This window comes from Peromyscus californicus, unplaced genomic scaffold (assembly GCF_007827085.1).
Source record: "Peromyscus californicus insignis strain IS unplaced genomic scaffold, ASM782708v3 Scaffold_9__1_contigs__length_137607984, whole genome shotgun sequence".
NCBI lineage: Eukaryota > Metazoa > Chordata > Mammalia > Rodentia > Cricetidae > Peromyscus > Peromyscus californicus.
This window is the reverse complement of record NW_026294617.1, coordinates 65089841-65114033: the sequence shown is the minus strand read 5'-3', so window position 1 is coordinate 65114033 and position 24193 is coordinate 65089841. Positions and strand designations below refer to the sequence as shown.

At 47.0% G+C, this 24193-nt stretch overlaps 1 protein-coding gene across 1 annotated transcript in view; it reads right to left on the bottom strand.

The window, feature by feature from the left end:
• The window catches only part of Gatb (glutamyl-tRNA amidotransferase subunit B), an 81436-nt gene that overhangs the window by 6592 nt on the left and 50651 nt on the right, over nt 1–24193 (bottom strand). Inside the window, exons 10-11 of the mRNA XM_052730253.1 lie at nt 17210–17343; nt 8165–8243 (exon numbers count right to left, since the gene is read on the bottom strand). Of these exons, the coding sequence (XP_052586213.1) occupies nt 8165–8243; nt 17210–17343 (213 nt within the window). The remainder of the gene's footprint in view (nt 1–8164; nt 8244–17209; nt 17344–24193) is intronic.

Here is a 24193-nt window from a genome sequence, read left to right as displayed (position 1 = left end):
TGTGTGTGTGTGTAGGCATGCACACACGTTCATGTGCATATAAACAGCAGTAATAATTAAAGAAAAGAAGGCCATGAATTTGAGAGAGAGGCATGGGGATGATGGGAGGGGCTGGAGGGAGGAGAGAAGATGGGGAAAAGATAGATATATTTAATTTTTAAAACTTGCAAAAGTAAAAAGATATCAAGTCCTGCCAAGAATTGTGGAGTACCTAGAAACTTCTACACTGCATGGAGAGTGCAAATAAGGAGTGGTGCAGCCACTTAGAATAACAGACAAGATAATCACACATTCCAGGAATCATGCCATTTCTGTGTCTATACCCAAGAACTTGGAAAACATGCAAATTAAAGGAGTTATACATGAATTTCAAAGCTGCATCATTCATAAAGTTGGAAACGACTGTCCATCAACTGATGCATAAAATGCAGTATACTTGTAGGATGGACTATTATTTAGCCATGAATATGAAGTGCTGAGGAAAGGGCTCAATGGGTAGAGTGCTTGCTGTACAGATGTGAGGACCCGAGTTCAAATCCCCATGACCTACACAAGGACAGGTGTAGTGCATGCATCTGTAAACGCAGTGTGGGTGCATCTGTAATCTCAGTGTCCCTCAGTGAGATAGGAGGTGTCTACGGGAGAATTCCCAGAAGCTTGCCAGCAGCTTGCCTGGCCTACACGGAGAAAGAGAAGCCCTGTCTCAAACAAGGAAGAAACGAGAACTGACACCTGTTAATGCCCTCTGCCCTCCACATGCGTGCCGTGGAGTGCACATGTGCCAAACTCAACCAAACGTGCACTTCCATAGCATCACAGACATTTACACGAGGGTAAAAGAGTGAGTACCCATGACGTCACAACACGCATGGACTTTTAAAACACTGTGAAGGAATCGGACCGAAGGGACCACATGTTGTATGAGTCTTTCTACACTAGAAGCCAACCACAGGCAAATCCAGAGACAGAGGACAGACTGGGAGAATGTAAAGGCAGGGAAGAACTGCAAGTTTCCATTCTGATGCAATGAAAGCTTCCGCGCGAGAGTGGTGATGGCATCTAACCGCGTGAACAGAGTGAACACCAGCAGGATTTTAAAGAGGCATGCAACACTCACTGCCTTCCCCACAGAGAAGAGCTAAGGGACCATGGGCTCTGCATTTTGCAGTGAGTGACTATGGGAGAATGATGGAAACCAGAGGGGAAAACCAGAGGCCTTGTAAGATAGAGCCATGAGATAACAGCGGAGAGAGAAAATGCTGGCACCTGCTGCCTTGGCTCTACACCGGGGGCGGGGCATCTTCCCCTGCAGAGGAGAGGGTGAAAGGGAGAGTCTCAGCAAAGGTTAGTGGAGGTGCAGCAATCCTAGCTCCTGGCAGGTGTGGAGGTGCGGGCAATCCTAGCTCCTGGCAGGTGTGGAGGTGCAGCAATCCTAGCTCCTGGCAGGTGTGGAGGTGCGGGCAATCCTAGCTCCTGGCAGGTGTGGAGGTGCAGCAATCCTAGCTCCTGGCAGGTGTGGAGGTGCAGCAATCCTAGCTCCTGGCAGGTGTGGAGGTGCGGGCAATCCTAGCTCCTGGCAGGTGTGGAGGTGCAGCAATCCTAGCTCCTGGCAGGTGTGGAGGTGCGGGCAATCCTAGCTCCTGGCAGGTGTGGAGGTGCAGCAATCCTAGCTCCTGGCAGGTGTGGAGGTGCAGCAATCCTAGCTCCTGGCAGGTGTGGAGGTGCGGGCAATCCTAGCTCCTGGCAGGTGTGGAGGTGCAGCAATCCTAGCTCCTGGCAGGTGTGGAGGTGCGGGCAATCCTAGCTCCTGGCAGGTGTGGAGGTGCAGCAATCCTAGCTCCTGGCAGGTGTGGAGGTGCGGGCAATCCTAGCTCCTGGCAGGTGTGGAGGTGCAGCAATCCTAGCTCCTGGCAGGTGTGGAGGTGCGGGCAATCCTAGCTCCTGGCAGGTGTGGAGGTGCGGGCAATCCTAGCTCCTGGCAGGTGTGGAGGTGCGGGCAATCCTAGCTCCTGGCAGGTGTGGAGGTGCGGGCAATCCTAGCTCCTGGCAGGTGTGGAGGTGCGGGCAATCCTAGCTCCTGGCAGGTGTGGAGGTGCGGGCAATCCTAGCTCCTGGCAGGTGTGGAGGTGTGGGCAATCCTAGCTCCTGGCAAGTTTCACAAACTCACAGGCTTCAGGCCTCTGAAGTGTCACCCAAAATCTGCCCAGGTTCCTGGCTGTGGAGAAGGATTGCACATCTTCTCCCAGCAGACCCTGGGGTGCTGTAGTCGGGAGCTGTTGGAACACAGTCCAAGAATGGAGTCGTAGGAGAGGAATTCTGAGTGCTTGTGAGAAAACTCTAAGAAAGGAGGACAAGAGTCTTGGGAGCTCAGTTTCTTTAAAATATGGACTTGTCCTTGGAATGTGTTTGTGCTCCTCCCAGGTGGGCAGACAGGAAGGACTACTTCCGATTACTTATTACAACTGGCCATTGCTATTTGTTTATGTGCATCTATGGAAAGACCTGTTTCTGCCTTGTGCGGCTTGTCCTTGTGGTTCTGAACCTTCCTAATGCTGTGACCTTTTAATGCAGTTGTGGTGACCCCAACCATAACATTATTTCATTCCTACTTCACAACTGTAGTTTCGCTACTGTTACGAATAGTAACGTAAATACCTGTGTTAGCCGACCCTGTGAGACAGTCATTTCACCCCAAGGGGTCAGGACCCACAGGCTGAGAACCACTGCCACAGACATTCCACTGCCCTGGCCAAGCAGAGTGACGTAAAGCCACTGAATGTCTAAACAGCAGGGGACAAGTATGACGACACAGAGGAGAAAGGAAGGTGCCACCCCCAAGAGCAGGGCAATCGAGTGTCTCACCAAGACCAGGGATGTGGCCAGGGGTGCCTACGGATTCGTACCTGTGCCAGGTCTGATGGCAGTTACTCAGACATGTCTGCCACCCCTGTCAGCTGGGTCCTATACTGGCTCCTCTCAGGAACAGGGCAGGCAGCCTGATAGCAGCAGCTTCCCAAACTATGTGCTACCATGGGTGTTTCAGCTGAGTTCTGGGGAGAAGAGTCCTGGCTGTCACCTCATCCTTGGCCACACAGTAAACGGAGCCTCTGAGGGGAGTTCTGCCCAGCTCAGGCTGGGTGGGATTTTCTTTTCTTTTCAGCACTGAAAGAGTTGGGGCAAGAAAAGCTCCAGCCATTGCCTTAACTCTCTGGATACATGGCCAGTCCCCACCCCCAAGATCTTCCTTCTGGGTGGATATCACCTCAGTAGCTGCCATTATACCCAAATGTGACTGCTGGCCAGTAGGACCTGTCTAACTGTGACTGCTGTTAGGACTGACTGTGAGTGCTACAGTAGGTGTGCATGTGTGTGCAAAGGCATGTGTGTGGGGGGGGCATGCACACATGCATACTGTTCCTGCCTTCACCTTTCCCTGTCAAGCACCTGTCTAGACTCCTGTCGACTCAGAAGACAGGTGTTCCAGCCCTGACTACTGCTGGTCCTACCAACGCTACATGCCCTGACACTAAGATCCAATATGGACAGAGTCTGAGGGAACCCCGTACCTGATAGGACAACAACTTCCAAATGTAGCAGTAGCCACACAGTGAGCGCCTCAACACTGTGCTGTCTATGCCACACCTGCTTGAACTGCTATTGGATGATTCAAAAGAAGCGCCTCGGTGAGAATACAAATGAACAGTTAAATGAAACTAGGAAGGTCATGTGCGATAGAAATGAGAAATTCATCAGAGATGGAGATCTGGAAAACGAACAGAAATGCTGGAAATGAAGAGTTCATTAAGTCAAATAAAACTTCAGCCAACTGTCTGCAGCAGAGCAGATTAAATGAAATAAAGAGTAACCAAGCTTCAAGATGGGTGTTGTGAACTATCACAGTCCAACAGGAAAGGAAAAAAGGAAAAAGCAGCATTCAAGCTCTCAGGGACTCCACTAAACAACCTGGCTCTGCAGATCTGAGGGAGGAAGCAAAGGCTCAGAGCACAGGAAAGCTGTGGGGTGAAGCGACGGCAGAGGAGGCCACAGCCCTATACAGACGTGACCAGAAAACATCTTCCCCAGTGTTCTAATCAAGCTGTCAAAAGGACAAGAAAGGACTGAGTTAAAAGCAACACTGTTAGAATTACAGCAGATTTCTTCTTGGAAACCTCATAGGTCAGGATAAAGCAGAATGGATAACTCCAAGTCCTTTAAAAAAAAAAAAAAAAGCTAAACAAGATTATTATGCTCAGCACAGTTGTCCTTCAAAGTGAAGGACAAATAAAGACCCCGTATGACAAGCAAAAATCAACCAACCCTATGAGAGATGCTTGAGGATAGAATTAAGTGTCCAGAAGTGAAAGACCACTACCATCATGCTATGTGATCATTAGCAGAGTAGATGCACATACAAAAGAGAAATAGAAAAGAATCCAACATTATCAATACAGCAAACAAATATAAAGATGAACAGAGGAAAAATAAAGAATATTTATCTGCAAGAAAATCAACAGAATGGGAGGTATAAATTCATACTTTTCAATAATGATATTGAATACAAGTAAGCTAAATTCTTCAATTAATATATACAGATTGGTTGAATGAATTAAACTTGAGACCCAACAAAAGCTGACAACATGAAACTCACTTCACAATGAAGATCGTACAGATACTGAAAATGAAAAGATGAAAAATGGTATTTCAAGCAAATGGGTTAGAACAAAAATCATAGGAAGGGGACAGTAAAGGTCATAACAATCATTAAGGGTTCATTTCATCAAAAATGATCAACAGTTATAAATCAATATGCACCCAATATTGTGGCATCCAGTTACAGAAAACAAAAACTACTAGGTCTAAAATGAGAGACAAGTTCCAGTGTAGCAATGGAGATTTGAATTCTCCACTCCTATCGGTGGACAGATCACCCAGGAGCAGTCTCAAATTCAGAGTTAAAGTATATTACAGACGAGTGGGCTTAACAGAAATCAACATAACATTTGATTCAATAGCCACAGAATACACATTCTTTCCCTTAGCGTGTAAAACTTTCTTTACAACAAAGTCGTAACAAACTCAAGGTTAGGCTGTAGGGCGCTGGTAGAGTGCTCACCCAGTGGGCACAAGGCCCTGGGTGCTGTCTCTAGCACGGAACACCCCCCACCCACACTTAGGAGCTAGAGGTGTAACTCAGGGTACAGTTCAACCCTAATACCCCCAAACAAACACAAAAACCAGAAAGCAAGTTTAAAAGCTGAAATCATATCTTCTGTATTTTCTGATCACAACCTAATGAAACTAGAAGTCAATAACAAGTCAACTTTAGAAGTTACACAAGTAGGTGGAAACTGAAGACACACTTTTGAACAAATAGTGTGTCACTGGGTAAGTCAGAAAGGAAATGGACAATTTTCCTTCAAATAGTGAAAATGCAAAACAGAACAAAACAAAACCAACATTCCAAGACCTGCGATCTAAGGCAAGAGCCGTATTAAGAGGGAGATCTGTGGAAATGAGGGCATGCACTAAAAAAGGAAAACACTTAAAAAGGCTTTTTTTCTTTTGCGCACGTGTAGTGTGTGTGTTCACACACGTATGGATGCACATCTGTGTTTGGTATGTGATGTGAGTGTCTTTCTGGATTGTTCTCCATCTGATCTCTCACTTGAACCCAGAACCCAAGTTTACTATTGACCTTGCTCCAGGAATACCCAGTCTCCACCTTCCAAACACTGAGGTGGGCTACCATGCCTGTCCATGGGTGCTAGAGATCGGAATTCTGGTCGCACACAGAGTCGTCTTCCCAGCCCTCCAACCCCCAGCCAGTGATATAGCTTAAGGATTTAGAAAAACAAGAACAAACCAAACCAACTAGTAAATAAAGAAAATAACAGGACCGGAGCAGAGAGAGTGGAAAAGACAACACAAAGGAAGTGAGGTGGTTCTTTGAGGAGATAAAACACAAGTCTTTAGCTAGACTAACAAGAAAAGACCTAAAGTTAAAAAACAAAAACATGAAGCCATGTGGCTGGCACACAGCTGTAAATCCCAGCACCCTGGGAGTGTAGACAGCAGGACATCATGTCTGTTGACAGCCTGAACTACACAGAAAAATCATCTCCAACAAACATGAGAAAGGAGACATTACCACCTATACCACAGCAATACAAATTATTAGGGATTATTTTGAAAAATTTATATTAACACATTGGAAAATACTTCCTAAGTAAAAAATATCAGCGAACTATACATTTAAAGAAAACTTAATTACAGTACAGCCTCTTCCTTTTGAAGTCTTCATCTCTCTGAGTTTCTGTCTGGCCGCCTCTGGCCCCACCTCCCTTTTCTGATTCCTTGTATAAAAACATGGTTAGCATCTGAGAATGATGTTCACCCAACAGCAATGACGATTACATTCAGGGTAGCATTTGAGAATCTATATATTTAATGTATCACTGAAGGGTTCTGTCTGTCTGTCAGTCAGACAGCTGAAAGCAGGGTCTTCTTAGGTAGTCCAGCCTGGCTGTGAACTCACTATGTAGTTCAGGCTGACTTCGAACTCTGGATCACTCTGCCTTAGTCTCCTGAGTACTGGCATTACAGGCTTATACCACCATGACTGGCTACTTAAATCCTTTACAGTCAATAAACATAATATTCATTACTTCTGCTCAGAAAAATCAAAGAGTAGAAAATACAAGACAAAGTCTCCAAGGCCCTGAGCCGTGAGGGAGATTCCCCTGGCAGCACACACTACATACTGCAGGTCAGGTTCATATATATATATATATATTTTGGTTTTTTGAGACAGGGTTTCTCTGTGTAGCTTTGTGCCTTTCCTGGAACTCACTCTGTAGACCAGGTTGGCCTCAAACTCACAGAGATCCACCTGCCTCTGCCTCCCAAGTGCTGGGATTAAAGGCATGCGACACCACCGCCTGGCTAGGTTTATATTTTCATTTCATGGCCTCACAGAAGTCAGGGTTCACCTGCTCCTTTAGACATGCTGGACGTTTGACAAAATGCAAATGTGTCTCTGTCTGTGGCTGAAGGCAGCTGCCAGCATCTTCCAGCCTTTCCATTTCTCCCCACTGGAACAATCTTACTCAGTACACTTGGTTTGTGTGTGTGTGTGGGGGGGGGCAGGGTGGATGGGAAGGACAAGGGGAGGGTTTTTCCTTCTTTCATTTCAAACGCTACGACTCCCCTGCTCTTGCGTGTAGACAGTGTTTCTGCCCCCGAGCCATCTACTCTTTCCCCCACTGCCGAGCACTGTCATAAACATTTGTAATTCTCTGACATGCACGGAAGGCAAAGCCTCTCCTAAATGCTGGGTCCCTGTGGTTGACAGCCTCACACGAGGCCGCTCACAGAACCTTCTCCAGCTCCTATCTCCAGGTTCACAGCAGAGAGCTTGGAGTATGCCAGTGGTGTCTCATAATTAACCAAAAGCAGCCGCTTCCCCAAGCCTCACTTTGTAACCTGCCACTACTGTCGGAGTATATAAATATTAAATGCAAAAGGCACCATTAAAATAACATTAGGTTTCGGCTGCAGCACTGACAGCGGCACCTGCCGTCTCTGAAGTTGAGAGGAGGCAGCCCCTAGGTGTTCTGGATCCTCATCTGCAGAGCTTTCTGAATTCTAGGAATCACTCACCCACCTAGCCTTGTTAGTGGAGGTGGTTGGGAGGCGGCCGCTTGGCATAGTCTCCTTTCCCGTATCTCCACACCTAGGTGCGCAGGGAAAGTATCATCTCCCGAGCATGTAGCAGACTGACCCCAGCTCCTGACTGAGGACCAACTCTCAAAGGGCAGGTCTGTAAGAGGACAGAGGCAGCCTTGGAACTGCCTGTGAGGACAGGAAAGGGGCAGGTGGACAAGGCCAAGCTGTGGCGTCCTGGCCACGACACTGGGGAGGCTACCTGGGAAGCAGCGTTTGGGGTGGACACTCAAGGAAAAGCCAGGCAACAGCAAGTTCTCCCAGGAAGCTAAAACCAGAAGCCAAATCCCTCTGCTGACTCCCGGTGCCACACTTTGCTGGCTTCCTACCTTCGCCAAGTGAAATTCTCCAGTGTTCAAACTCACGGGCACTTAATACTTCAGTCATGAACATTAACTGGGATTGTGGAGCGAAAGGAAGTCTTCTGGGAATGTGCACATACCTGTTTAGCTGCTGATGAAGAAATTGCTTGGCTGTCCAGGAGGTCAAGGAGCTCGGCGAGCGCAGCAGGTGTGACAGGACTAGCGGCCCCCAGAAAAGAGGAAAAGTCAACATCTTATATCAGGAGGGCCCACTGGCTACCAGAATCCAAACGTTCACTCTTGTAGGTTTAAATAATCAACCATACCCAAGGATGAAAATAATAGGCTAGCTGGGCTCTATTATTTTGTATTTTAGGAGAACAAGTTTTTGTACTGGTGTGCTTTTTAAAATTTTTTATTTTATCACCCAACAATAACAGCTGTTTGATGGCAGTTATAGCAAAAGGCAACTGCTCAATGTAATTAGTTCAAAAAAGGAAGTAACTGCAAAATTCATGAACCACAAAGGGGCAAAAGATCCAGTAATTAAATATTTTTGACTGAAAGATCAGCCTGAAAAATTACTTCACAGAAAACAGCTAATAAAGTCACTTTCTTGAAGGTTTTTATGCAAATATAAATTTCTTTTCTTTGGAAGGAATTTTTCCATAAGGGAAATGCAATATTTACCTCATAGGCCTTCTATATGCAATGTCCTTGTATATCCGCAGATTCTTAATGGCTTTCTCAACACAGACAGGCCTAGAAACTCACCATTTCTCCACTTACATGATGTGACTTACTGGAGGACACTCTGACGGAAAGTTCGGGGAAAATGAACACTGTGTTACTAACTCACACTCAGAGAAGAGTGGGGTAGGTATGCACTCGGACTGCCGAGAAGACAGTCATAGAGCACATCTTTACAAATACACGTCTAGCCACCTCTAAATCTCCACAGTAACTAGGGTAATGAAATGACTATCTGAAGTCATCACGGGACTAGTTAAAATAGGAACCATTTATAAATAGCACCTAAGTGTGTCAGTATAAAAGGACTCTGGAGCACCTGAAAACACCTTCTGTACAAGTCTTGGCTCCTGTCACTCACTAGTCATTTCTTTAGAAACTTTTGGGTGACGAGCAGGGAACCATAGCTTATCCTCAGTGCCAGTTTCCATGAACTCCAAACCAACAGTGTTCACGATCACCACGTTCTAATTCAAGTCCCTTACCTAGGGTTGTTCGTTTAGTCTAGGGAGGTCCATCATCCTTAAACTACAGTTTACTCCAAAGTACGGAAAAAGGGTAATTCTAAGGGGAAGTTAGGTTTGGAGACTGTCTAGTGTTACAGCACTCCTACTCAGAAGTCTAAGAACTACCCTGTTAAAGCCTATGGGGCAGAAGGCTGCAAAGTACACAACCATCTTTTCTAACCTCCCACCTTTACTGGCACGAAGTAAGAATCAGTTTGTTTTCAAAATGTAGGTTGCTTGGATGTTCTAAAACCCATAAAATACAATCACCACTTATAGTGTAGACCATCTACAGAGCCCACAATAAAGACTGAGGGTGCACGAGGCTTTTGGAACATGAAGACAGGTCACCATTCTCAATGATCGCCACGGTCCATCGGATCTGCTGCAACAGGCTACCACAGGGAGAGTGGTTCATAGACGGAAACATTATTCTTCCCAGTTCTCCAGGCCGGAAATTAGAGATCAAAGTGCCACAGAGCCTGTAGTTAGTGAGTTCCTGCTTCCTGTTCCTGGTGCCTTCTTGCTGCGTCCTCACGAGAGTTAAAGGGTAAGCTAGCTCTCTAAGACCCGTAGAAAAGCACTAATCTCACTCCTCAACGCTCCACATCCCAGACCCCATTTCCTAGGACCACAATCTATGACTCTGGAACACACACACCAATTCATACCATGATGCTATGAAAGATGTGAAGTAGAGAGGGACAGAGAAAGAACAGAAGATCACATAAGAAGGAAGGACTCTGCCTTACAGAAACTCATCACATGACCTTAATTGATTAGTTTGCTTATAAATTTTCTCTATAGATTTCTCGAGTGACCTAACAGCAGATGGGATTTCTCAGTCACATTTTTGTTCTCACAACACATTGATGCACAGTAGGCCAATAGTTCCTGTGTCTTGGGACTTGCCTGGACAATTGACACACTACACAAACAGTTGCTCTTTGGTACCTAAGGGTCTGGTATTCAGAACACACTATCCCACGGATACTAAAGCCTGTGGATGCTCATGTCCTTTGCACATGGTGATATAATCATTTAGAACCTACGCACTCCCTTCCCTATGCCTTAACTTCTTGATTAGCCACATAACATGATATGGACCGTTTGTAAACAGTTGTTACACTGTGTTGTTTAGGAAATACTGGTAAGAAAAGAGTCTGCACATGTTCATTACTGTTGTAATTTTTCAAAGGTATTTCCAATCTGTAGTTGCTTGAACCCCAGATATGGGAGGCTGACTGCAAATTGCAGCTATGCCAGGGATAAACTTGTGAGACCATGACAAAGATCAGTAGCTGTCATACTGATCCTGAGAGACACCCTTCATCAGTTAAATAAATAAACCATCAGAATTCAGACTCGGTGGTGGCAGCGGCATAGCCTACTAATTTGCTGCTGTCAGATAATCTTGGATTCTGGACAGCTAATGTGTCTCCATGAAAGAAGAATCTGACACCTCAAGGTTAAGCTTCCTGTACTCGACTCTCGTCGATTCTGAGCAGGGTATCTCAGAAAGAGTGGAATGGGATCTGTAAGTCTTGCAATTTCATTCAGTCCCTTACAGCTCTTTTAGGATCACAGCTCCAGCTCCAGCTTGGATCCCAAGAGCAGACCCCCTGACACTACGCTCCACCCCCAGGAAATGGCAGTCCATCTCAGTCCTACACTTACCTCAGCCCCTATCCCTCTTCTCTTCTGCTAAAGCAAGACTCAAAAGGCTCCTGGAAGAAGGTGCAGAGGCCTGGACTGCCAGGTGGCACATGCTGTTCACTGATCCTTTTGTTCTCTTATTTTCTGGGGCCCCACGTGGCACCCCACTCCTAACTATTCTCCAGTCTCTCGTTCTCAGGACATGCCCTTAGCTATTTCCTAAGAGCTTTGGCTGAGAGGTGCAGTGCTTTCACCTTTTCCCATGGCATCTAACCACTCCTCACCTGCCCTGTACCCAGAACCTCCCCCACATCCTCCTGGGATGCTCAGCTCCCTTGTCACGCAGCTCATTTATCCTGTCCCTTGTACATGCTCAGACCTTCCCTACTGGGAAATATGCTAACTGATCCTGCAGCTACTTGCCCTGCTTGGCTTAGTACCTTTTGCCAGTAAATAAAGGATTGAATGAATGAGTAAATCGACACTTGTTACTACTGGCCCTCTGGGAGCACATGTATTGCGATTACACCCTACCCTCTAGAGAAGCTCTTCTCTGACAAACCACACCCTCACTAGCTGCTGGGCACCCGCTTTCCCTCCTCATGTACCCTGTACCCTGACTCGAGAGGAGCCCTTCTCCAGGGCTGTCACTTCTGTTCCGGATCCTCTTTCTACCTGCTTCATTCACGGGCTTCTAGAGAGGCCAGAAGCTCACCCAAACTATGTGCTCTATACGGGACAACAAACTTCAGGAAAAAGCCACATGGGAAATGTCTGAAGCTTAAAAAAGGAACGGAGGTGGGAGGTACTACCCAGTCATGGTGAGGCAGCTGGCTTTGCCACACTGGTCCTGGTGGCTAGAGAGGCTCACTAACTAAGCTTAGCTCTGTGGTTAGGCCGGCACAGTCAGTGGCTGCTGTTTGAATATGGTTTGTTCCCCCTGAATCTCTATGCTGATATGCTATCCCTCTGAGGAATTAAAAGAGGTGGTTACTCTGAGTGGGTGTCCAAAAAGCCAGCTTGGTCTCCCTCATGTTCCTTGTCTCTCACCAAGTGATGAAGCCCTACATGGCAGTAGGATTCTGCCAGCAAGCCCATCCATCAACATACAGGCACTCAACCTTGGGTCAGAACTTGGAGCCAAACTAATCCTCTCTCTTTAGGTGGTCCCTAGTATGTGTCAACAACAGAAAAAGGACTACGGCACCCAACTGGCTAAAAATCCCTTCCACTGTGTGGTCCCTGGCTTCCTCTTCATGTGATTTTGGGATGATAGTATACTTTTACTTGGAATGGAATACCTTGAAGAGTTTGCTATATGCTCGTGCCTATGAACCCTTCTGAGGAAACACTAGGGGGTCCACGTTCATTCAACAGGCTCATTTCCTTGTTATGGCAGAAGTTGTTGAGAAGGCTGTTCAGAGAGTCCACTAAGGATCCTGCAAACACCTTACGTGAGTGCCAGTAAGAGCTCAGAGTGTCAGGAAGGACAGGCAAGAATGTGTTATCAAGGGGAAATTTCTAGAGGTCTACTTGCTGTCTGGACTCATCAGCCCACAAGTCCTTATACTACCCTGAAGACATTCTTATTGAAATAACTGGACTGTGTAAAAATCAATGTGTGTGTGGGGGAGACGGATGGACAGACAGACAAAAAAAAAGGCTGCTTAGCAAACTTCCAATTCACAGACCAGCACAAAGACACTGAGTGGAGAGTCAGGGTGACCAACCAGCATACAGACACTGAATGGAGGAGGGTCTTGCTTGCTGTACCTTCTCGGGGAGGTCATCTGATCTCTTAGGGTCTCAGTTGCCCCATCTGCTCAATGGAAGAGCTGAATCTGATGTACCAAAGTTCTCTCCCAAGATGAAATTTCAGGAGCTCACAAACTGCAACCATCAACACAGTGACTGTAACTTCAAAGCTAAAAGATTTCTACTTCTGGACATTGTAGCCCCCTTTCTTCTTGGAACTTTCTTGTCATCTCCCGGCTCAAGTGAATCTCCCAGCTCTCCACCCCACTGCACAGGACACACACATCGATGACGCTGCTAACACAGTTCATCTCCATCCCCACAGACATCACTCAGGCCTCCCCTCACCAAAACCTTTCCAGTCTTCAAGGCTGGGGCACCTTCACACTCTCCCAGATGGCTCCCATCCTCCCTTACGGGCCACAGTACTGCCAGCAGAAACTGGTGAGTTTCTGAAGAGAAAGGTTCCAGCTGGGGAAATGGGTGACAGACAGAAATGCAAAGGACGCTGTGGGAGTTCAGGTCGGAGCACCCCTGTTGGACACAGCCATGGATGTGCTGAGGTAATGTCACACACCCCGGCCTGGGCTCCCGATCCATGGGGACCTTAACAGGACCCTGCCATTTTCCTAGCTGCCACAATGAAACTCTCTTGCTCATTCTCCATATTTAAACCTGTTGCTCCTTTTGGGTGTCTGCATGTTTTTAGGTTGTGGTAGTTGGGATGACAGTGACCCCCACGGGTTCATACTTCAATGTTTGGTTCCCTGTTAGTGGAATTTTTAGGAATGATTAGGATTAGGAGGTGTGGCCTTGTTGAAGGAGGTGTGGCACTGGCTGTAGGCTTTGAGGTTTCAAAAGCCCATGCAAGGCCCAGTCCTGCTCACTCTCTCCGCCTTGCAGAACAGATATAGGCCCTCAGCTGCTCTAGTGCCATGCCTGCCGCCGCCGTGTTTCCCACCATGATGGTCATGGGATTACACTCTGAAACTGTAAGCAAGCCTCAATTAAATGCTTTCTTTTATAAGTTGCCTTGGTCATAATGTCTCTTCACAGCATTCAACAGTGACTAAGACATAGGTACATATGCACATGTGTGCAGGTGTAAGTGTGCCAGCCAGGGGTCCACATGAGGTATCTGTTAGGGAAGATTATTTTAAGATGTGCTGCTTTTGCTTATGTTGCATTTGCTTAACTCTGTGAAGCTGTGTTACTGTGCCTGTCTAAAACACCTGATGGTCTAATAAAGAGTTGAATGGCAATGGCGAGGCAGGAGAAAGGGTAGGCAGGGCTGGCAGGCAGGAAGAATTAATAGAAGGAGAAATCTGGGAAGGAATAGCCAGAGAAGGAGGAGGACATCAGGGGCCAGCCACTCAGCCACACGGCCAGCCATGGAGTAAGAGTGAAAGTAAGACATACAGAAGTAAGGAAAGGAAAAATTCCGGAGGCAAAAGGTAGAAGGAATAATTTAAAGTTAATGAAAGCTGACTAGAAACAAGCCAAGCTAAGGCTGGGCATTTATAATTAAGAATAAGCCTCCATGTGTGATTTATTTGGGAGCTGGGTGGCAGGCCCTCAAAAGAGCAAAAACAAACAACAACAGGCATTTTTTTTCTGAAGCTCTCCACCTTTTTAAAGACCAGGTCTCGGGGATGCAGGGCTCACTGATGTGGCTAGACTATGGGGCTCTGAGATCCGGCTATCTCCCCCTCCTTCTTTACAAGTGTGCTGAAGCTCTGAACTCACGTCCCCACGTTTGTACCACATGAGTGATCTCCCCAGCCCCTCACTCTTTCTTTTGGCCATGTACCCCTTCTTTGAGTTCTGTGACTCCTGACTGTCCTTCTACTCCCTGACATTTTTGGCCATCTCCTTCTTTGTCCTGCTTCTGAGAAAGGCATGGGATTCATCCTCAGCCACTTCAGACCACTGTCTTTCCAAGGGCTCCTCACTGATTTCACATGCTTCCATGTGCACAATCTGCTCCACAGCACCACAGTGACTCCAGGTCTCACCTCAAGATCTCCATGAGTGTCCTGAGTGAGGACACTTTCACTCTGTGAACGTCTGACTAACCCCATGGTCCCGGGCCAGGTCACTTTCACTCTGTGAACGTCTGACTAACTCCGTGGTCCTGGGCCAGGTCACTTTCTCTCTGTGAACGTCTGACTAACCCCGTGGTCCTGGGCCAGGACACTTTCTCTCTGTGAACGTCCAACTAACCCCGTGGTCCTGGGCCAGGACACTTTCTCTCTGTGAACGTCTGACTAACCCCGTGGTCCTGGGCCAGGACACTTTCTCTCTGTGAACGTCTGACTAACCCCGTGGTCCCCAGCTTGGGTCTTAGCTAGTCTGCTGCCTTCTTCACCTCTAGGGCTTCTTTCAGAGAAGTGCCTATGCCTGTCCTGTGGGCTGCTCTTCCCTGGTTGCTACAAGGCTGAGTCCTAACAAGTATGCGGAACGAACAAGAGAGAGAAAAGTGATTTACACATCCTAGACATCAGCTGTCAGCTGTGGGTCCCCGTGCCTTGAACGCTGCACACCCCACTGTGGGCTTCTGCCCTACTAGCAGCTCAATTCTAAGCATCCTTCTCAGACCCTCTGCCTCTTCCTCCAGCTCCTAACAGCCCTCAAAAGACTGCCATCTGTTTCACCTTGCACATGTGAGAAATTTAGAAGTGGAACATGTGAGAGAGAATGGTTCCCTTGTTCTATCTCATTTCGGCCAGGCCATCACCATCTAGCCACAGGCCCCTATCAGGAGCACTGCTCATCAGAAGTCTCATGAGATGCTCCCTACTGGCATTCCTGACTACTATCTTACTCAGCTCGAGGCTGAACTGTGCCACAATATACACACTGAAGCTGTGACCATCTGATGTGCCGCTATTAGGAGGTGGAAACTTCAGGGAGTGACTGGGGTCAGCCGAAGTCATGAGGGTGGGCACCACGATGGGATCAGGAACCTTATGAGGAGAAACCACAGAACTTTCCTTCTTTCCCCAGTAACCCACCATTGAGGATACACAGCAGGCTGATGGCCACTTGAAGTCCACAAGGGAATAAATCAGCTGGAACCTGATTTTGCTTGTTTTTGTCCACCTGTAGAATTGTGGGTAATCAATGTCTATTTAAGGGACTCATCTTGGATACTTTGCTATAACTGTCCAAGCTATTAATACATGCCATATTCCTCCAGCATGGAATTGGAGTAGCCCTGTGATCCACAGTTTGGCCTAAAAATCCTTCAGGTAGCTCCTGGTCATCTCTCCAGCCTCTCACCTACCTTTCCGGCCTGCCTACCTCAGTACCCCAGAGCCTTTGGGTTTTCTGAGTTCACCTGGCTGGCTGCTTGTCTGATCATGGAACTTCTAGATGTTTGTACCCTACACTCCGACTCAGCAACCCCAAGTTCTTCAGGGGTTGGTTTCTCAAGGTTCATTTCCTGAGAATTTCCCTGGGCCCCACACAGGCCCCAGTTCTGCGCTTTACAGTGGTCTGTGCATGCCTCTAGCACAGCAGGAGCAGACCGAGGAGACTGCTGTTTTCTTAGGGGGTTGGATTGGCCACAAGTGAGCCAATTCTTCGTCTTGTTCTCCTTCAGCTACTAAGCCCTAGCACAGTACCCTAGCATACTACCCCGGTACAGTACCATAGCACAGTACCCCAGCACAGTACCCTAGCATACTACCCCAGCACAGTACCCCAGCACAGTACCCTAGCATACTACCCCAGCACAGTACCCCAGCACAGTACCCTACCATACTACCCCAGCACAGTACCCCAGCACAGTACCCCAGCATACTACCCCAGTACAGTACCCCAGCACACTACCCCAGTATAGTACCCCAGCACACTACCCCAGCATACTACCCCAGCACAGTACCCCAGCACAGTACCCCAGCACAGTACCCTAGCATACTGCCCCAGCACACTACCCCAGCACAGTACCTTAGCACAGTACCCCAGCATAGTACCCCAGCACAGTACCCTAGCACACTACCCCAGCACAGTACCTTAGCATACTACCCCAGCACAGTGCCCCAGCATACTACCCCAGCACAGTACCCCAGCACAGTACTCTAGCACACTACCCCAGCACAGTACCCTAGCATACTACCCCAGCACAGTACCCCAGCACAGTACCCTAGCACACTACCCCAGCACAGTACCCTAGCATACTACCCCAGCACACTACCCCAGCATAGTACCCTAGCATACTACCCCAGCACAGTACCCCAGCACAGTACCCTAGCATACTACCCCAGCACAGTACCCCAGTACAGTACCCCAGCAGAGTAGCACAGACAGTGCATTGCGAGATTTGAGCACAGAGTGAATTTTCAGATGGGCTGGAGAATATTTTTAGAATGTGGAACACAAAGGGGATGTTTGTTGTCTTGTTAGGGGACTCTGAGGGAGAAGAGGCAGAGTAAAAAATTCACACTGTCCTATTTCAGCCGCCTCTGGACACAGAGTTCAGGATAGAGAAAGAAAGCAATCCCAGTCCTCACTCACCTCTCACTGACGGCAAGATTCTGCTGCTTTAAATAGTACAGGAAAGTGTTCAGGACCCAGTTCGTCACCTTTTTTGGCTCTGCCCTAGTTTCTTTTATCACACTTTGGAAGAACTCCAGTAGGCCAACTTCATTCTGTTGAAAAAAAAATTACACTTATATGTATGTGCGTCTGTGTGTGTGTACGTAGTACATACATACATAGATACACACACACATCTCCCCAGACTGGAAGAAACGACTGCCTTCTGACTCCACAAGACATCTACTCTTTCTCAATCACCAAGCCGTCACCAGATCAGTCAGTTCATTTTCAGCCAACATAAAATCCTTCCACTGCCACTCTGAATCCATAGAGATTCTCCCAAAGGAATACATATGTTTCAGAGTGCCTAACTTCACGGACCTGAGGACAGTGAAATTCACTGTCCCCACACTTGCCTGCCACTCAGGCCCCTGCCAGCCATCAGCCCTGGGTGGTGACGTGCACTTGCATGGCTTGACTTGGATGCCCTTTCCCTCTTCTGTCCTGTCCCCTCTTAGATGTCCTGGTAACCACGGGCAAAGAAGTAACAAATGGAGCATAACCACATGTATTCTTCTTCATGTTGTCCTAGGAGGTAGGCAATGGTGCTGGAATGTTCCAAACCAAGCAAGAAGATGTACACGTGTGACCCAGTGAGACTAGCTCCACAGTGGGTGGAGGAAGCCTCTGGATTCTAGGCCTCCTGAGACAAGCTGGTATGGTGGCCTTGCCTCTCCTCATGCTCTATGAGATATTCATCTGGGTTGGCCCAATGACAAGACTTATTTCATAGGCTTTACTGTTTGCCCCCCTCTGGACTACAACATGAGTTAGAGCCTCACTGATCCTGTTCCTTCTGTTAAGTACAGTTGAGTTGGTTCTGGTCACAGAAGAGTCTGGTAAGAACCAGTGGATGGCATAAGGGTCTCTTGTCACCATGTGCCTACTATAAATCACATGTGAACACAGATCCTTTCTCATGCCACATTCACCTTTAAGTACTAGGGACTGCCATAATTATGCATGAGAATAGCCAAGACACTTATTAAGTTATATACTGTGACTACTCATCAACTCAGAGTGATTGCGCTATCCCTAGTATTTCTGATAGAAAAATAAAAACATGTTCTATTTGTAGTAGAGGCTTAAATCTCCAAATGCAGATGGTATGTTTTTAAAGGTTTAAGTTGTGTGTGTGTGTGTGTGTGTGTGTGTGTGTGTGTGTTGTGTGTGTGTGTGTGTGTTGTGTGTGTGTGTGTGTGTGTGTATAGAGGGGGGGTAATGTACACGTGAGTGTAGGTGTCCATGGAGGCCAGAGGTAATGGTGTTGGAGTTATAGGTAGTTGTTCCAATGTGAATTGTGGGAAGTGACCTCAGATCTGCTGCAAGAGCAGAATGCACTTTTAACCACTGAGCCATCTCTCTAGTCCCCAGATGGTATAGCTTTAAGCAGCATATTTTCCTTACCCACTGAAATCCAAATTAAACATTATCCTCAAACTATTCTTATGTTCACTCTGCAGCTAAACCTTCCTCCAACCTTTCCCACTTTCTTAGAATTCTTCATTGAGCAAAAGAACATTCTAGAAAAACAAGATACTAAGAAGAAATAAGACATACTAACAAAAGTACACTCCAACTTTAGCTACTGTACAAGTTTTAATATGTGCATGGGCACACTGCTGCTAAGGCAGAAATCCCATAATAGAAAGTATGTAAGTGGCCTTTCAGATAAATTCTCTGATGACAAGCCTACTGAATAATCCCACAGTCACGGCTTGCATCTCCTTTCAAGCTATCACTATCATTCTGCTCATGCTAAACTAGGGCAAAAGGCTACCTAAGCAGCCCAAACTTGCCTACAGATAAAGGCAATCTAGGTAACTTGAAGAGGAAGTGTTGCTTAACTCTGTTAAGTCTCCAAACGTCTCCACTGGTTCATGAGTCACTGGGGAAGAAAAACTGGGCTCTGCAGTCACTGGGGAGGCAGGATTCTTCTTGTTCTGATGCAGACAGGCTGGCCCACCAGTGGAATGAGCCGCCAGGAGGAGACCTTTCTGCTTTGCGAGGAAAGCTTTCCAAATCCACCTAGAAAGAATGCACTGGGGCTTGCAGGCTTGGCTGAGTGACTGCCATGTGATGACTGCGCCTCCACCCTGGGGTGGTTTTATTATTGGATGGATAACACTGCGAGTCAGATTCCTTTTTGTCTTCTGCCAGTGCTGTGATGAAGGCTCTTGAGCTGGAACTCGACTTCACTGGGGGATACAGGGCTTCAGTGCACAGTTTAAAGAGGATGTGAAACTTGCAATGGCAACAGGGTGAGCTACAGGGAGTGAGGCTGCAAGAGGCTGCTGCTGCCGCTGCCTACAGAATAACTGATCAATTAGAGCTGCATGGGGACTGCCTGCTCTGCTCCTTAAAGCAGCAGTCCACTTCCCAAGTAGAACATGTGCACATGCATGCACAGGCACCACACACACACACACACACGCACACACACACACACACACACACGCACACGTCTGCTGCTTTCCACAGTTTTCTTAGTCCCACAAGATTGGCAAATGCTAATAAGCTTGGCACAAATCTCTGAAGTCTCTGATGAACATGGCAGCTCTGCCATCTGGTTTTGTCAGGAAAACAGTGGACCTGTAATTCTCTTACACAAAAATCATATTGAGAGCAGTACAACAAGGCTCCTGGATTAGGCCTTTAGTATCTTCCCCCAAACAACAAACCTTGATATATCCAAACCTCAGCCACACAGCAAGTCAAGTAGTCTCCCGGCTGATGTGACCGCAGCTGTTCTTTCAGAGATGTCTAGAGCAGCAAGGACTACAGATCCTGTCTTATGGAGAGCACCAGGCAGTCGTGCAGTTCCTGGACTGCAAAGCATCTTCGCCACTTTTTAATTTCATTTCTCAAAGCGTTCAGTTATACACAGAGCCAATGTCAAGTCAGCTGCTTAGGCACTAACAGGAACCCTCATTACTAATGGATTTGCCAGCTACCCGATGCTGATGAGCGGCAGAACAGAGGGGTAACCTTGCCCTTACTGCCTGCTCTAGGAAGAAGCCTCAGTTTGCCCTTGTGCTGGGCTCTGGAAGCAACATGCTCCTACACTGTCTCTTGTAGGCTACCGCCAGTGATGGTGAAATGTTGGAAGACCATCCCTGGGAAGCAGAATGAGGGCTGATTTCTCAAATCCATGTCTTGTTCTAAGTCACATATCCTGTGATCCTGATTCTGGTCCAGAAATGAGGCTGGGCTGTATTTATAGGTAGAATGAAACCCAATACAGACAGCTGCCCAGTGGTACTCAGGAAAAACTGGCTGAGGAACAGCTATTTATGTGACAGGGAGTGTCCTTGGCTGCCTTTTGGGACCTTGCATTAGCAATTCCAGCCTGGTCAAGGGCTCTCAAGAGTAGTTACTAAAGATGGGATTTGTGCCTCAATTCATCACCATCAGATCCCAAGGCCACCAAGGATAGCTGGAACCTCAGGTGGTGCTAACCTCGATGGGTTTTCTAAACACACATACCCATGATGCTTAATTTACAAATCTGATACAGTAAGCAACTAAGAACAACAAAACAGAACCACCATAATATACTGTGCTAGAAGCTTTTTTTAAACTTAATTTTTTTTTTTATTTCTGGAATTTCCCATTTGCTATGCTTGGCCCACAGCTGACTGTAACTCAAACCTTGAGAATATGGATTGGTCAGGATACAACTACTGCACTTGTCAGCCACAGACGACAGCAGGGCCCTGTGGGCAGCTGCATACTCTGCCACTGCTCATGACAATAATGCAGTGCCCTCAGGTTCATGCTTCCTGCTGTGGGGTATTTGTACACTGTGTGAAGATGTTTTGCTGCCATTGTGTAATAAAATGCTGAGCAGCCAATAGCTAGGCAGGAGAGTGCAGGTGGGACTTCTGGGGAGAGAGAACTCTGGGAAGAAGAAAGGCGGAGTCAACAGACAGACTTGGAGGAAATAGGATGGGCAGTACGGAGATGAGGTCACACCATGTGGCAGAACATAGATTAATATACATGGGTTGATTTAAGTTATAAGAGGTAGTTGAGACAAGCCTCTAAGCTAAAGGTCAACCTTTCATAATTAATAGTAAGTCTCCTTGTCATTATTTGCAGGCTGACAGTCCTGATGAGAAAGTACTACTACACTTCCTCCATGTTATTTCATTCAGTTCCAACAGTCCCATGAGCACACGATCAGGCCTTTGCAGATGAAGGCACTGAGGCACTTGTGGCCTTGAGGTCACCCAGCCAGACAGCAACAGAGCTCTGTAGGCTGGGCTCTCCAGGGGAAAAGATAGGTGTGGGTTTGCTGCCTTTCTGAGGACTGAAAATGAACACCAATTAATGTAGGCACAATGTAAGCCACATCTACAGAACAGTTGTTCCCAGCACTTCTATTATATTATGTCTGCCAGCTGCTCAAAGCTTCCTGACATTAGAGATGCCACAGATGCCCCAATCAGTTAGCTTAGAAACTAGAAGAAGGTGGCAAGCTCACTATCTGCCTGTGCAGAGGTATACCCAAGTCACGTGGCATGACACACATCTGTCCCCAGGTCAGGAAGGAAGACAGTGGCACACACACCATCCATTCTACCCCAGGTGGCCAGAAATCCCCATGTGCCTCTCTTCTGCAACACCTCCCTCCCCCTCAATTAGAGAAATGATGAGGCATTCATCAAGGCCCTGACACCACACTATTTTTAAGGACTCCATTTTCTTTCATTAATCTGAATACTAAGCATACTCAATTATTGTACTCTAATCCCCTACCACAGGGAAGTCAAGTGGTGGGTTTATAGCTCCAAGCTGATAATAACCCAGAAGGCCCTGTACCTACCCTACATGAGCAGCAGTGGTTTCTTCAACTGGGTAAAGCTCTAACATGTCACCAGGTGGCACTCTGTGGAGTTCAAAGTAGACTCTGGACCCATGGTGACAAGGGTGTGAGGAGCAGAGCTCTGAACATCTGTGCAGATGTTTAAGGGGGACATCAACTGTCCATCTAGAGACTCTGTTGTACCTTCATCATACTAGTGGCTCTGGTCATCCTTACAAAGTGAGACAGACAAATTCGAATCCAACAACTTTGTAAATTATGGCCATGAGAACAACACCAAATGCTAGTGTCTGGGGTGGAGATGCAGTAAAATGGGCTATAATAGCAATGCTTTTAGGCCAGAAAGTAGAAATTGCATAGTAAAATGAGGGCCTGTAATGTTCAGGTGGTAGTGACTCAGGTCTGTGATGTGAACATGCTTGTCTCTGGGGTGACAATCTTCAGTGAAAGCTCCTGGGAATGGCAAAGTTACTTATGCAGCCAGGTTTCTCCATAGGGAGAACAAGCAACCCAGCAGTGTGAGGCTGGCCTAGGAAACAGGACTCTCTCTGGGAAGACAGAAGAAAGCCGGAGAACCCTGGACCACTGCTCCAGATGCAAGCATATGTGGGTCCACGGAAGCCCCGCATCAGCGCCATGAGCCCTGGGTGTGCCCTTCCGGCCTTGTGAGCTGGACAACTAACTGTAGCTCTGCCTTCTTTTCTGGGCCTCACAATCCCTACCTAGGGTTGCATCCCACTGGGTGTGAGAGCTTCTAAACTCTGAGCAAAACTCTCAACCGTGTTACTTGTGCTGTGCTTCCAGAAAAGCCGAAAGCACACACATCCTAAGCTGAACCAGCAGCAGCTCTCTGCAGAGTGGCTTTAACTAATGTAGAACTCACGTTGGCTCTTGGAGACATATTTACTCGAAGACAGAATTTGTGCGTAATCAGTTTGGGAATACACATTTCCCTTGAATAATCAAAATATAAATAATTAAGGTAATAAAAGTTGACAGCAGAGTGGCAGCAGAGACTGTGTCTGCAAGAACGGGGCCCACAAAGTGCGCTGCTAACAAATCAGTTCTGGCTATAGTCACATTTCAACTAGTGAACCCAAGAGAACCTAGGTCGCTCAGGAGGAGCTCTGGGCTGGGGCTAAAAGGCAGAGTGGGGCACCAAGGCAGCATAGAGCAGTATGGATATCCATTATCTCCAAGTTTGGTTGCCTGAAACCTGAAATAAAATCTCCTATTTGTCTACCAAATTATATTATTCCACAAACAGGAAATCAAGTGTCAGAACGGGATTGGGACATAGGCCCCTGAGGGTCCCCAACTTGGCACTAGGATGTCCCCCCTTCTTGCACTTTTTTCTCAATAGACAAAGGTCAAATGCCTTGGAGCCCAGAGTATCCTCCCTTAAAGTGCCTGTCACTAGTATCTGAAAGGAATGAAGCTGTGCTTTTGCAGATCTGTCTATTCTACATTACCAGATGAAAAGTTTGGTGATTCCCCCCCAACCCCCCCCCCCCCCCCCCCGAGCATGGAATAATTGTAAAGTACCCTTAAGCTGGCAAGCCTGACTGCAATTTAGAAAATGAAGAATAAAATCAATTTTAAAAATTGTGTGGAGCTGAAATATGGTGTGCTACAATGTTGACCAAATGGATTTTTCTTCAGCAGTAGTTAAAGATGACGACTTTGCACCATAAGAGCCTGGACAGTCTAAAACCAGTCACTATGGCTCCACATAAGATTTCAAGCTATTAGCTTTAAAGCAGTACTACGTGTGGGACCTACAAGAAACTTGCCATGGGGACTGTTTTATGGGCAATCCATCCAGAAAGCAAACCAGACCCTTTCTAGCTCACAAGAGACCCAAAGAATAAGCTTCAAAACCAGTTCATTTACCAATCAACTGACACTTTCTGTTTCCTTGTCCTTGGGAGACATCTTCACCTTTTCTATGATGTCAGAATCAAAGGACTGTTCCTTCCGATGGAGAAAACGGAGCTGTCCAGTAAGATGATGACAGGTCTGAGGCTGACCACAAAGCCTGACACACACACACACACACACACACACACACA